Source organism: Molothrus ater, chromosome 3 (assembly GCF_012460135.2).
Source record: "Molothrus ater isolate BHLD 08-10-18 breed brown headed cowbird chromosome 3, BPBGC_Mater_1.1, whole genome shotgun sequence".
Classification (NCBI taxonomy): Eukaryota; Metazoa; Chordata; class Aves; order Passeriformes; family Icteridae; genus Molothrus; species Molothrus ater.
The window spans coordinates 93,685,753-93,700,707 of NC_050480.2; the positions used below are offsets into that span (position 1 = coordinate 93,685,753).

At 37.9% G+C, this 14,955-nt stretch overlaps 1 protein-coding gene across 6 annotated transcripts in view; it reads right to left on the minus strand.

The window, feature by feature from the left end:
* The window catches only part of MYO6 (myosin VI), a 103,371-nt gene that overhangs the window by 72,178 nt on the left and 16,238 nt on the right, over nt 1-14,955 (minus strand). For all 6 annotated transcript variants that reach the window (XM_036380110.2, XM_036380109.2, XM_036380108.2 and 3 more), the window contains exon 2: nt 1,890-2,028. In XM_036380110.2, coding sequence (XP_036236003.1) covers nt 1,890-2,006 — 117 coding nt within the window. In that variant the 5' untranslated portion in view covers nt 2,007-2,028. The remainder of the gene's footprint in view (nt 1-1,889; nt 2,029-14,955) is intronic.

Below are 14,955 nucleotides of genomic sequence, written 5' to 3' on the forward strand. Positions count from 1 at the left end.
CATATGACATGGTAATGACCCAGATTAAAAAATAATAATAAGTTACACTGCCAGGATATGTTTACAAGATCAGGTTACTCCTCTCCTCCCTGTAATTATCATGGGCAACTCCAGAGCTGCTGGATCACGCATTCTTGCTGAAGAGCACTTCTGAACTACCATTTTAAGAAAACAAAGTGATAATGAGTATTAATGCTGACTACTTCAAATTAATGGTCTAAGGGCACAAGGACAGAGTCATCTTAAAAAGTCAAAAAGCAATGAGAAATATTTCTCGAAAAAGAAACCAATGACACCTTGAAAAGACTGAGAAGGTAACGAAGAAAACCTTTTAGTCCACCTTTATTAATATATGGCTAATCAATTAAGTTTGATAGTTTAAAATACAGGACCATAATCTCTATTTAGACTGTGAAGTGTTTGTTCCCTTAGCTGAATGAACATTAGGCTCTTAATTGATCTGCTTAATTCAAAACAGCCAACAGCAGAATAACAAACTCCCTAGACCAATGACAGTTTTTATGTTGTTGAGAAAACCGTGAAACAAACTACTTGTATTTTAGGATCATTTTTTGGTTTTTATTGGTTTTTTTTTTTACTTATTTATGGGTCCTGAAAGGAGCATATGTTAGAAATAAATAGTGACTCAGAAATATTATTATTATTATTGTTTCTGTTTCAGTGTAAAGGCTTTTGCTCCTTATGGCATCAGGACCATTGGGGAATATAAACAGAAACAGCAGTGGGGGTGAAATTTATTTAAGTCATTTTCATATTAGCCATAGATCTGGAATATTTAATATCCTTGTCTGAGTAATCTTGCTCCTCCTCAAACTGACAAATGAATACTACTGCTACTAATAAACCTATACACTTTATCTCTCTCACTCAAAAATCAGTTGTTACACTTTGTATTTCTAAGGAAGGCAAAATCAACTTCCTGTCCAAGATGAACAAAAAAGAAAGCCTATAAACATTCCCCCAAAAGGAAGGACTGCTGCATAACCTTTTGACCTGTGACAAGGCATTCTCTCCTACTGCTGACATAAAAAAAAGACAACAAAACACATTGTTGTCTTTCTTACATCCTTGAACACAAGAAAAAACAAAACTATTAGAAAGGGCACAAAAAATATATTCAAAAAGACTGAAACCACAACTTTTAAGGCAATGCTAATCTTAATCTAGCTACTACAACCCAGGAATCTGACCATTTGAATTAGGATAATTGATAGCTTGAAGGTGCTTCCTGTAAATACTGACATTTAGTTACGACATACTGAGTCTTAAAGATGCCATGATAAATCAAGCCATTGGAACACACTAATTAGGATGAATTAGGTCTTCATTTTAAAAGTTACATTTATTTGACTTTAATTTGATGTAGCAATTCTGCAGCACCTTTTTTTATCATATTACTTCTCAAGGCACTTGAGTTAAGAGGATTCATCTCTCAGTCTTCATCAGTCTAATGGTGTCTAATCTTAGCCAGGGCCCAGCATATCTCTGTAGGACCCTTCCCATGCATGTAAGGAAAAAGAGAGAAGCTAATCTTAACAGCAGGCTCTTCATCAGTGTCTAATTGAGAAAAATAAATTATACAGTACTGAATCAAATGGCTACAGAGATTCAAGCATCCTCTCTTTTATGAGCACATACTCAATGCACATGCAGATAACTGACAAATATGTGCTTCTCATCAGTGTGAGGGGTCCACTGCAATACAAGCTAAAGCTGAACAAAGATCCTTAGCCAAACTTAAAACAGAAAGCTGATTTTCCACTCCTTCAGGCTGTGTGCAGTTGAAGATGGTGGCAAAGACCTGGCCTACAGGTAAGGTGGTTTCTTTGTATATTTTTTCTCTGTTTCTTTGTTTGTGACACACTTACCTTGCCTTTCTGATTCAAAGGTTCAATAGTTAAGTTGTCAGGGCCAATGTCCACAATCATCCCCATCTGAAACCCATCAGTTGGGTGTGGAGCCCAAACGGGCTTCCCGTCTTCCATTGTGGGACCTATCCAGTATTTCCTGTAAGAAAAAATAAAACTAAAATTAATCAAAACACTTTGTATACAAATTGAATAAACCAACAGGATTTATGACACAGACTTTAGTTTATTATGTTTATTTCTCTTATTCAGTATGAAAGGAGACTGGAGCCAGCCTTTCTCCAACTCGCAATGCTTCGCCTACAGAGGACACCCCTTGGACTTCAGCATGGACAAGACTGAAGACCAGAATCATTTTTCATAGGATCCACACACTGCTCCCCGAAGCTCTTTATCCAGCTTCCCTAACTTGTGAATCAAGAAGGAGTCTATCTCATGATCAAAGTAGAAGTGCAAGATAGATTCAAAGCCAAGACTATACTAGCAGTGTATGTATGTACACATATATGGATACATATGTAAAGACACACACATATATATTTGTATGTGCATGCAGTGGGTCATATGACTAATGGCTACTTGTCTGTATTTGAGCTGCTGTACAAATATTTGTATTTTTGCAACAGCACACGTTGAGGCATGTGAGCAGAAATCCAGTCTCTTGGCATTTGAGACAAATGAATGTGTTCACTCTTTCTGTGTGGCTGAACATATGGCTTTCAAATAACCCACAAACATATTTGGTCTCAATTGATTTATCATCCTGTAAGTCTTTTAAGGGCTGACCCTTGTGATACTATAACATTACAGGTCTTCCTCTTAAGGAATCTTATTTTCTATTAAAAAATGATATGAAAATTGTTTAAAAATAATTTTTATCTGCAAATGAAAAAGATGCAAAGGCCAAAATATTCGAACCTTATGCTCCTCAAATCATACAGCTAAATAAGCTCCCAATTAAAAGGGAGTACTTGATTGCATGCAATACTCATTGAGCTAACCAGGAAAATTGCCAAGGTTGGCACACTCTGAATGGCTAATGGTGCCATTTTAAATATGCTGAATTGGTCCCTTTTTTAGTGTTTGGTTGTTTTGGGGGGTTTTTTTGTTGGCTTGGTTTTGGTTTCTTTTAAACCTACTTTATAGTCCTTACCCTAATAAGAATAGAGTCCACTCAGCTTAAAAGGCTCACTTCTCCTTGCTGTTCCTTACTCCTCTCTAAAACTCATTCACCTACTAAACTGACATGTTTTAGTGATTCCAAAATTTGTAAAAAGTAATCTCATACCACCAAGGTGTAACTTGCCTCTCTCAGCATGAAAGAAATGAGCCTGCCAAGCAGCAAAGAAAACACTGGCAACAAACTCCAGAAGTCTAGGGAAAGCCTGGGAGAGTATCCCACATTTTTCTTTTCCCATATCTGAAGGAAAAAGAAGATCCAAAATTTCTCACGAACAATGAAGGCTACCGATCCCTTTGCCATGAGCAGCAGCAAGGAAAAAGAGTGATTGGCCTGCCAGAAAGCCATATACAACTACAAGCAGAAAAGGACATCCTTGCCACTCAGAGGATCTGTCACCACATGCTGCACATAAACTGCTTTTTACTGCCTCCAAGGACAGGTCAGAAAAGTTGGAAGGGAAGGAAAAGGCTGGCTGGATCTCTTTGAGAATGCTGCTGGTCTTAGTTAACAGCAAGCTGTCTTATTCCTTGGCAACTTTAATGTGAAATATTGATGAAAACTTGTGATTTACTATTCTCCCATGTACAAAACATAGTAAGTTCTTTTAACTACACACAGAAAGTTATGTTCTAAAACCTCCAGTATTACATTTTCTCCTGTTTACTTCAACCCTTTCGCCACAGCCCATGAACTCTAAAAAATAGCGTCTTCATCATGTGTTGCCATCACTATATGATAAATCCTGTAAACAACATCTGTATTCACTCACAACTGGCTGCTGGCCATTTTTCTTTATTTTATGATACTGAAAAAGGAATTTCTTTCCAGCCAGACCTGACCTCTAGATCCAACTGCCATCGTGGGCATAGTTGCTAAACAGCTGAGTTTATTTCTGGATATAACCAAGCCTTCATTTCTTCAAAACCTATCATTTGCTTTTAAAACGCTAGTTCAAAATAGTAGTTAAACGATATGTCACACAACCACTAAAAACAAGGCTGTCTTTTACACCCCAAGTACCATGGTCAGGGCTCCGGACATAACCATGTTGCACGAGAAACAAACCCTAAAATTACTGCCAAAACTTCAGCAGAAGTAGGAATCCAACCTCCCCAGTTCACATCCAGATGCTTCTGCTTTGTTCACTGACAGGGGCTTTTTGCATTCTTACATATTCTTAAGGCAACTTCATACTTCATTAATAAATTATGACAGAGGAGTGTCACAAGCTGAAAAAATCCTCTTGAAGGACAGAGCAGTGGTTGAATTCAGCCACCACCAGGAAATGCAAATTTAAGAAATGTACCTGAGGCATTGCAAGCATCTAAGATGCCATTGGATGAAAGGAATACAAGTGAGTCAGTTATTAATGGGACAATTAATTTTAATAAATACAGTCTTCTGGCTGAGAAGTGACATAAAACCAGTTGTAACATTTTGGGTTTAGCACCACTTCATCTCTGTCAGCTGGGACTCTGGCAGGGAGCACACTGAAATTGGATATCAAAACCTACCAGGTATTACCTGCTCTATTATTTACACCCCCATCTGATGTATTGTGCCATTGCCTTGGGACAGGTGCAGGAAGCCTACTCCTGAACGAGCTCTTGAATAGCCAGTTTACAGACCAGCATTTTACAGTGAACAGGAACTACCAGAGGGAACAAACTTTTTTCCCCGATATGCATGCATCTAAATCCAATCTACACTCAGTCTGTCACACTGCTAAAAGAGCACACCATTTCTGAAAACAATGAAAGCAAAGAGACTCATGCCCAGGCTAAAAGCTCTAAGGCAACAAATTTGGCAGCAACACCACAAAACACAAGGAGTAACGTGGACGATGCTTCCAAAAAAGGAGACAAAATAAGTTATCATCCACATTTGTATTTGTATATATGCACTTAACATACATTAATTGATTGTTAGTTGCTGGATCATTTTGGTCTCTAAAATGAGACCAAAATTAAGGCATCTCCAAGACGAAGAGAATTTGCAAAGGTTATCTTAGAAGTGGGAAGCCAGATGCCCTTTTCTCTTTCTACATAGAAGGACCTCAGGAGTATTGGAGTTTTTCTCTCTGTTGAGCACAAGAGGAATAGTAATAAAATAAGCCTTTGCCTGAAGCTGGTAAACTTAATAGCTATTCCTTCAAATGTCAGATTTTATTTCTTTATAATTGGTAAGTAGTAATAGACCTATCCTTAATTATCAATAAGAGTACTTAACACATTCAGCACTGGCTAAACACTAGAACTAGTGTTCAAACAACTTGCAAGACAAATCACTGCCCAGATTCAGAGGAAAAACACCCACCAATATTTCTGTAACTTTTTTTCTGCACTATTATTCCCCCTTTTGGAGAATGTTTAATGACATTTTTTTCTCAAAAACAATTATCTCCTTAACACATTGTGTATAGGAAACAACTAAGAATCCCTCAGTTGAAAGTTAACACACTATGCTCCTCCCACTTATGTTTACCTAAGTAGTATTGATTTTAAAATAATGTAATACAAGTACATTTGGGTGTTATAGACTATTTAAATAGAAATCAAATGCTTCCATCTGGTGAAAGAATTCTACAAAGGCAAAATATTCTAATGCAATTTTAAACCTGTTGCCAGAGCCCAGAGGCAGGCATTTGCATGATCTGATCCTACTTACAATCCTATGAACAGTCTGCTATACCAAGGCACTGTACTGATTGCTCAGTTAACTAATTAAAACAAATGAAAAATTAGGCTTCATTAAATAACCAACAGTAACTCACTAAAATGGATAAGTCCGAGGGAAATAAACTAATTAGAATAGGTATAGTAGTAAATTATCATTGTAAAATAATGTTTTCTTAATATTAAAACCACCTTGCACTTGTGTGTTTAAGAGCTGCCCAAAATTCTGCTGATTACAGCAGGCACATGAGACTGCTCTGGGAAAGGTCCTATAAACATACAGAAGAGACTAGACAGAGAAAAACATTCATACATAGTGGTATCTTACTGTCAGACAAATTACTTTTGCAACCCTAGTTTACTGCTCAACTAAAACTTCTCCAAATCAAAGCTCAGGCAGCATGCAGCACTCAGTCACTGTGTCACTGCAGCAGGTGACACAGTATTTCAAATGAACTGCAGCTATAGTAGAGATTTATTTTTATTTGAGCTAATTACAATACAGTTATAGCTCCATTCTTTAACTGAGTACTAAACTGATACCATTTTTATTCTTTACTTTTCCAATTTACGACAAAACTCTGCTCTAACACATTCTAGTTTATCCATGTCACACTGCAGCTTTTTCATACCTAAAATAACATCAGCAAAGTAACTCTGTGAGGCAGGGACTTCTGCCAAACTGGAAAAGAAGAAATAGACTGCAATACAGCACAGCACAGAAGTACCTCCAAAACCAACTTGCTTTGAAAATCTTAACCCCAACTTGTTAATTTGCAGATATATGCATGTAAAACAAAGAGTATCTGAGGTCCACATCTGAGAATTACTAGATAAAAATTTCTTTTAAAGCTACCTGCTCTGACTGCTTGGGACAACACGAGCACAACAGCTGATGAAATTATTCTCATGGCATGCTCATTTTCTTCTTTTTGTATTTGCATACATCAGCATGTTTTCAATACTGAGCAACCAGAAACTGATTTCTGTAGTATTTCCAGATGAACCACTCTTTTGTATTTGTATTCACTTATTTAACATTCACATAGGAAATGCCTTCTCTGCTGTTGTGTTTGCTATTCAATAAGAAACGACAAGACAGTCCCTCATGCTTTAAGCTAAGGAGAAAACTTATTTTCTCTACATTAAACATGGCAATTCCCAATCAGTAAAGCACAATTGCAATGCTCCATATAATTTCTGAAAACACCTTTGCCTGGAACATCCATGCTCCTGGAAGAGACCTGTACAGCTTCCTCTAAACCATCTCACTTTCCTGTGTGTTAATTGCTGCTTGAGGCATTTCAGCCCAGCTGCCCTCCTGGCCTTGCTCCCTGCTCTGCCCCTTCCCCTCCTGACCCCTTTGAGAAGTACTGACACAGGGCAGGAGATGGTCTGAGTAAGAGCATGTATTTTGAAAAAAAGAAAAAAACCATACTACTTTATCTGCAAATATTTAAATGGCTATTGCATCAAAAGAAGCTGTTAAAAAGAAGGAATTCAATTAATGGTAGGAAATTTCCCCCACAGCAAATGAATTTCATGTATGTTACCATCCTGAAAATGAGGTGATACAGGCATTGCCCAAGAACCCTCAGTTTTGAAATATATGTTTTATGCTTTTTTCAAATGCATCATATTGAATCAATCAGCACTTCTGAACGTCTGTGCACTTTTAATATAACAAAACTGTAGCCCACTAAAAAAACACCTATTGTAGGAAGCCTATCCAAAATAATTTGTACATCAACTGAACAGATTTCTGTAAGGCCAAGTATCTTTCAGGTGTTGTTTGCTAAGTGCAAAATTCTCAGTATTGCTCAAGAAATAAAAATAAACCTCACATGAACAAGGAAATCTGCCATTGAAGGTGAGTGAAGCTTCAAAAAATCCAGAGGAAGGAGAGTCTAGGCAATTTTAACAAACATAGCAACTCTGCAGTTGCAGCAGAGGAAATGAGTCCACAAGAGAGGCTGTACACAGTAAAAGATCACTTGTGGCACACCAGCAGAGGACAAACAGCAAACATTCTCATCAACTGTACCACGTGACAAGAGGACAAAGAGTGGGGAAGATGGAAGATCAAATGAGACTTAGCAAAGGAAGACAGCAACATATATGGCAGCTAACTAGCAAATATTTGTCCAATTCAACTGCTGTTATACAAGACCAAGAGGAATTTTGTACAGCTTGTAAGTTTGTAAAATTCTAACCACAGAAGTTGTGGTCTTTTGACGATGACACTGAGAAATTAAAACTCCATTCATATTAGAATCAGCAAGATGTGATGATTTCCTCTGTGATTCCTGCTCTTCTGCCAGTTTTTTAAGCTACTCTTCTCTCAAGAACGTTATTCTTATTTTAGTTCCTACTAAGAAAATAGAGAGGTCTTTGTCCCAATTCTTGTTCATTAAAAGAACCTGAGTGGAGTTTCCTGACAAACCAAGAATTAAGTATGCCAAGGGGATCTGCATAAGCATTTTCAACCAACAGCAATGCCTACTCCAGTAATAGCAACAAGCAGAAAGAGGAAAAGTATCAAAACACAAAAAACAGTAAACAGCAAAGTTAAAGCAAAAGTTCCTCAGTTATTGTCTGTACACCACTTCAGAAGCATTAAAAAAGATAAATGAGGACTAGAAAAAACAGAACTAACAAGGCTATAAAAACACTTTTGAAAGAGGTTGTTAAACTTAACGCTTTCAGACTTTACAAGTCAGCCCTAGTGAAATTAGCAGGCAGCAAGAGGGGAAGAAAAGGCATACCAAGGCAGAAGTCACCAAACAGACAAAGACATCAAAGCAAAATCAGAAGTATCTTAAGCCATCTCATAATATATAAAGAACACATAGGATGCACTCCTGCAGATCTAGCTGGAGTAGTTCAGGCAGACAAGTGAACTCTGGAATTATCTCCATGGCAGTAGTCATGCTGTGTGACCACTGGCAGCAGTACTCAAGCATAATGGCTTAAATCATATTCCATAAGCAGCCTCAACAAGGTCAAGTAACTTCAAACCCCTTCAGCTAGCACTTTAACAGTGTGTTTGTTTATATCCTCATGTGCCACTTTTTCCAAGTGTAAACATGAGAAAGAGCAAATACTTCTTGAAGGTTGAGGATGACTCTCTCTATGCTAATGAACTCTAAATTCTCCTTCAGTTATGTCATTTTTCAGCCTTCCCCACCCATTCATCTTCTACATCTCATACACTCCTACTGTCAAATTAGAGTGCCCTGTTTCCCCACCCAGCATGTCCTGCTGCCAAGCTATTGCTCATCTTCAGGTGACCTAATACAAGAACTGATATGTTTATTCTCTCTTAAGCCTATGCACCCAACAGTCTCTCTTTGAGCTTCGTATACAAGGCAGAACAAGAGCAACCAATTGGCCTAAATCTACCAAATACAAGGGATCTCACCTTCAGCACAAAAAGTAGAAAATCTAATTATGCAAATGAAAAAAAAACACTAAGAAAGTCCTTAATTTGATTCCCAAATACTTAAAATGAAATGGATCACTTATCATAAATATTGGTTGTTTATCATATAAATACCAATACCTGGTCACTGGCTTCCATAATCTGAACTGCAGAAGCTGACCATTATGATAAGCAATCAGGACACCAGAGTTTTAATCCTCTGTAGACCACCATCAATGCTGGCTAAAGCACATCTTGGTGCAGCCAGCAAGACCTTGTACCAGTTAAAGCAAGCATATATTGCATTTTATACTAGCTTTTGTCCAGCTGATTCAAAAAGCTCAAAAAATATAAGCTCCTCAAAAAGAGGCTGAGGTAGACTGAATCCCAGTAATTTATTCTAACTCATATGAACACAGATAAACCCAAAAAAAGTTCATACCCTCCATACAAAAAAATCAGAACAATATTCCTAACCACCAATTTAAGGGGGCGGAACCCAGGCCAAACAGAAAAAAATACCACTTTTGAGTGCTTTTGAATTTTTGTTAATTCACCAGCAATTCAAGAACTCTGCACTTAAATATTTTTTCAGAAAAATACTTAAAGTAGAAAGTCTACACTGCCTAGTGACAGTACCATCTATTTTGTACTTTTAGTAGAGTGATGCTAAACCCTTGACATTCAAGCAGCCCTACATTTCCAGCAGAGAAAGTCAAGAGCTGAATCGTAAGACAGAGCCTATCAGTGACTTGGTTCTCCATGGCTGCCTCCATGAATAATTCAGAAATGCCCCAGGGGCTCCTGAGGGTGACCAACACACCCTCTGACCTCTCCTCTGAACCCATGTCTTGTCAAGTTTTGAACTTCAGCTATATAACCCTCTCACTGCAGAATAATGAAACTAGGTAAATACAGAAATAAGCAACCAACCAACCTGCACTGAGTTTTATCAGTTTGATAAATACATATGCATAAATAACTGAACAGAGACACATTTACCTGGTAAGTTTTTTTTTAAGTACAACTATAAAAAACATTGCCAAACTCCGGGTACATATCAGTGTAAATGGGACTGATATTTTAGGAAACTAAGAATACATACTCAGCCAGGGGTCAAGTCAAGTCAAATAAACTAAGCACTTCAGATGGCATCATCAAAGGCTGCTAGAGGGTGTGCAGGAAACCTCAGATGCTTGACCTCAAACCAGTACAAAGAGCCTGGACAGGGAAAAAATATATTTGTACTTTCTGACTTACTACCAGTATAACAAATAGCAAGTAAATCAGATGTCTTCAAATGGTACTAACTTTGATTTGGCCACCTTATTAGAGGAGAAAATACTAGAAACTAATGACAATCAGCAGCATATGCAAATTCACAGTTATAGTCCAGGAACTGTGTATTGCCATCCCTGGCTGTATAGAATCCATAACTCTTTCAAAGGCAGAATTAGGTCCTAAAAGCACTTACATTACCTGTTTCAAACTTCTTTTTCCTCTCTCCATATCAGCTTGTACTTATTACAAAAAGCATGGGTGTAGTTTATAGGCAATGAGCTGAAACACAGACAATCTACAACGGACCAGTGAACTCAGGAGAAACTCTCCCTTCAGAAACACACAACTAAAAGAAGATTCTTGTCAAAATCTACTCAAATATTGTATACAAATAAAGAAATAAAAAATAGAACCTGTTTCCAAGTTCACAGATCTCATTGATAAAAGTAATTCTGAGGGAGGTGACTGAAAGCTTTCTCTTAACATCATGAGATCATGAGAGTCATTTAAGACAATTTTAACAGCAAAGACAAGAAAGCTACTCCAAGAAGTGACACAGAATGTGTTTTGTCAGCAACTCCATTTGTTTCCTTGGAAAGATGACTATAGTGGGCCCATAACTATGAGACAAAAACCAGTAATTACAACAAAAGATAAAGATCATTTACATAATCTCGAAAAAATTTCTGGAGCATATGATTTAGGAATAAAATACACTTAAACCCATAAAAAATTATTGAAGGTCTAGAACATCCCTCCTGTGAAGAAAGGCTGAGACAGTTGGGGGTGTTCAGAATAAAGAAGAGAGGGCTCCAGAAAAGATCTTATTGTGGCCTTTCCATAAATGAAGGAAGCCTATAAGATGGAGAAAGACTTTCTGTCAAGGTCCCTAGTAACAGGATAAGGGACAACAGTTTTAAACTGAAAAAGGATAGATTTAGACTGGATGTAAAAAAGAAATTCTTTGCAATGAGGCTTGCCTGAAGAAGCTGTGAATGCCCCATCCCTGGAAACCTTCATGGTCATGTTGAATGGAACTTTGAACAACCTAGTGAGGAGTAAGACTTGATCTCTTTAAAGGTCCTTTCCAACTCAAACCATTCTGTGACTCTAAAATAACCTTTAATTCTTGTACTGTTCACAAATAGTTTGTATTTTCACAGAAGGCTGAGTACTGTGAAGGCTTGGCATCTGACCAGCAGCAAACCAGACAAAATCTGCTATTAGCACTGACAGGATCTTGGCAGCAGGGAAAACTGCAGGCCATAACAACTTCCACATTAGCCACATCCTGACCACAGCTCAACTCTTTCATTTTTTGGCAAGACACTGCTCTCTGCAAGGTTTGAGAAAGTTCTAGGCTTCCCTAAACCTTGGTACAGGGTCATGCAGATTACAGACTCTGGACTAATCTTTGCACAGATTTTGCCACAGCCAAAGACGAAAAGCTTGTTTTTCTTACTACTGATTCAGTATCTCAAATGGACTGATGCAGCCCCCATAGCTCAAATACTTTTATGAACTATGAATTACAGGAAATCCAGCTCAAGAACATCACACTCACTTCTTTTTCAGAAGATTGAGATCAAAGTCCAACTGCATTTAATCAACTGATTTTAATCTCAAATAGATTACCTGAATGTTACTGCCCATCCCCATCACATATAAAATGTTATTTATTAATTTAACATGCATGCTGCAAGAAAGTGCATCCCTGCTAATGATTCTGTTAAAGTCAACAATGAGTAAAAACTACCAACCAGCAACACCACAAAAATGGTTATAAATTTTCTGCCCAGGCTTAGCCAAATGCATATTTTAGAAAAATCCTGGGATAGCTTTAAGGTTTGCAATAGCAGATGTCATCATACAGGCAACAGAGCAAACACTCTCTCTGCACAGGCAAGAGAAGAGAACCACCCCTGGGGCTGGGAACAGGCACACACAGTCTCAATACATCTGATATGAAAGTAAACCAAAAACAATTTATGCAGAATCACAGCTCCCAGGACCAGCCCTTAAACATAATTACAAATTCTATACAGAAGCTCATGCAGAGGACAAACCACCACAGTCACATGCTAAGATCAGCCTATTTATTTTGGCAAAGAAGCAAGAAGTGGAGTTAAGGAAAGCTTTTAGTCAGGTTGTAAATTCAGACACAAAATGCAGCTCAGGTGTTTTTAAATTCAAAACTTCCTGAACAATTACAGCTGGGAGAATGAGCACGGTCATGCTGCCACTGCTATTTCCCAATTGGGGTCAGCAGCTCAAAGCATTTATTCGTGGCACTTGAGCCTTCATTTCAGATCATGCAAAATATTTTATACAAAAAATGAATCTCCAGAGGCTAGGAAACTCATCTAAGAAATAAAACCAGGTCGCCAATTCCTACCCATGCAGTCGTCATTGAATTCAGCTGCAATGGTTTCAATCTAGATGTTCAAGAACTGTCAATCCAGTGATAATCTGATGGTTAAGACATTTTTAAGGAAATAGTGGATCTAAGATCAGACAACAGAGTGAAACTCTGCTAAATAAAAATATATGGCAATTATCATGGGCACTTTTTTCTTTTTCAATTACATGGATATTTAGTTTCAATTTCGTTTTCCTCTCTTATCAAATATTCAATAATTTAACATTGTGGTGGGATAAGGAGCATATAACAATAATTTTCACCTCAGGAACAAAATGATAAATGAAAACACCTATATAATTTTCAACTCTAAGTAACACACTTCCTTAATTTTGTTGCTTTTTAGTCCTTCTCACAATATTTTGAATTAAACTGAACACACTGTAGGGCAAACAAAATATTATGTGTTCAAAATCGAAGACATCTTATAGAAGATTTGAATGGTCAATTCAAGATATTTCTGGTTTGGTTTTGGTTTGGTTTTTGGTTTTTTTTTTTTTTCTTTTTTCTTTCTTTTTTACTAATTGTAAAGATTTTAAGCCCATACTCTGCACCCTCTGGAGGGTTTTACTAGTTCTAGTTTGTACCATGTAGCTCTAGTCTGGTCTCCCTGACTGAATATGAATTCACAGCTGCAGACTATCAGGTGTTTTTCTAAGGAGCATCTTCCAGGTTGGTTTCATCCAAATAGGATGCAGTTTGGTGCCTGGGCTTGCAGTGCCATAAATGCAGACAACCAGGAGGTTCAGTACCCTGGTAAACTCCTAAGATGAACTAAAACACTAATGGAGACACACCTCTACTCATTCTTTATCCAGCTGCTGATGGTTACCAGCATGAGAAAGACTCTTGCTCTAATATAGTGACAAACCAGCTTACAGTACTTTCCCCCCTTTTTTATCTGCACTTCAACTTTATTGCCTTTTTTATCTAGGCTTTATTCTTTAATACCAGGCATGAGTGATCATATAACATCTAGCTACCAATCACACATCATCACTTAACCAGAAAAAACAGCCTTAAACAAAGATAGTTGTTTTAAGTAACATAAACTAAGTTTTTCTTCTTTCTTTCCTCCTCATGGACAGATTATTGCTACTACAACATAAAAATTTTGCCGTAGACCTCCAATGTTCAACACTTTAAATTTATGCTTCTTGGAGTTCAAACACCAGCTAAGCACAAGTTCCACCCTTTAGAGCTTCTATAATTGTAGTGATCTCGCCCTCTAAACACAAAGTATGATTAACATTATCTTTAGTTCCACCTCGATTGACCCAAGATGCTTTGGCAGTCCCCGTCCTGTGAGCCCCCAGCAGGCAGCTCTCCCCAGCCCACCCAGGGACACTGCACCCCAAGTGCCTGTCAAGCAGCCCTCACCCCGGCTGTGGAAGGACACTTGGAGATACTGTTGTCTAATCAAACAGGTCGCAAATTAAAACATTACTTGCATGCTCAGCTGGTAACTCACCACTGGCTCCCCATCAGATGATGCTGTGGACTGGAAATGTGGAAGCAACAGCAACAGGAATGTAAGTAAGTCCTGTTCCTGCAGGTTTCGACATAATCCTGTTCAGCAGTCCAAACAGAGGCTTGTACTTACTCAGCCTACAAATAACTTTTATCAGCATGTTTTGTCTAAAACTGGGGTATAGATCCCTCTCTCAGGTAACTAATCTTACTGCTGCTTGTCAGACAGGAGAAATTTGAATTAGGGCTTTAAGTCAAAAGCACAGCTAGCATTTGCAATTGCGCAGATCTAAACATGTATCAAAATTTCTGTTCCTGTTCCAACATCACATTATAAAAAGTAAACTTTTATTTGATTTACAGACAATGTATAAAACACAAATCCAAATTGTTTCAAAACCACACTGAAAGATACTATTAAAAATACTCTCAAGGGGAGTGCAAAAGGCTCACACGCAGAAGCTTAGTAGTTCCCAACTACAAGACTGGCGCAATGTTAACTCTTCCCCACAAAACCACAGATACCACCACCAAAAAAACCCAAGTAGAGCTCTCTCATCCCTCTGCCGGGACAAGAGGTACCCAGGACATGAGTCACATTTCCCATTTCTTGGTGT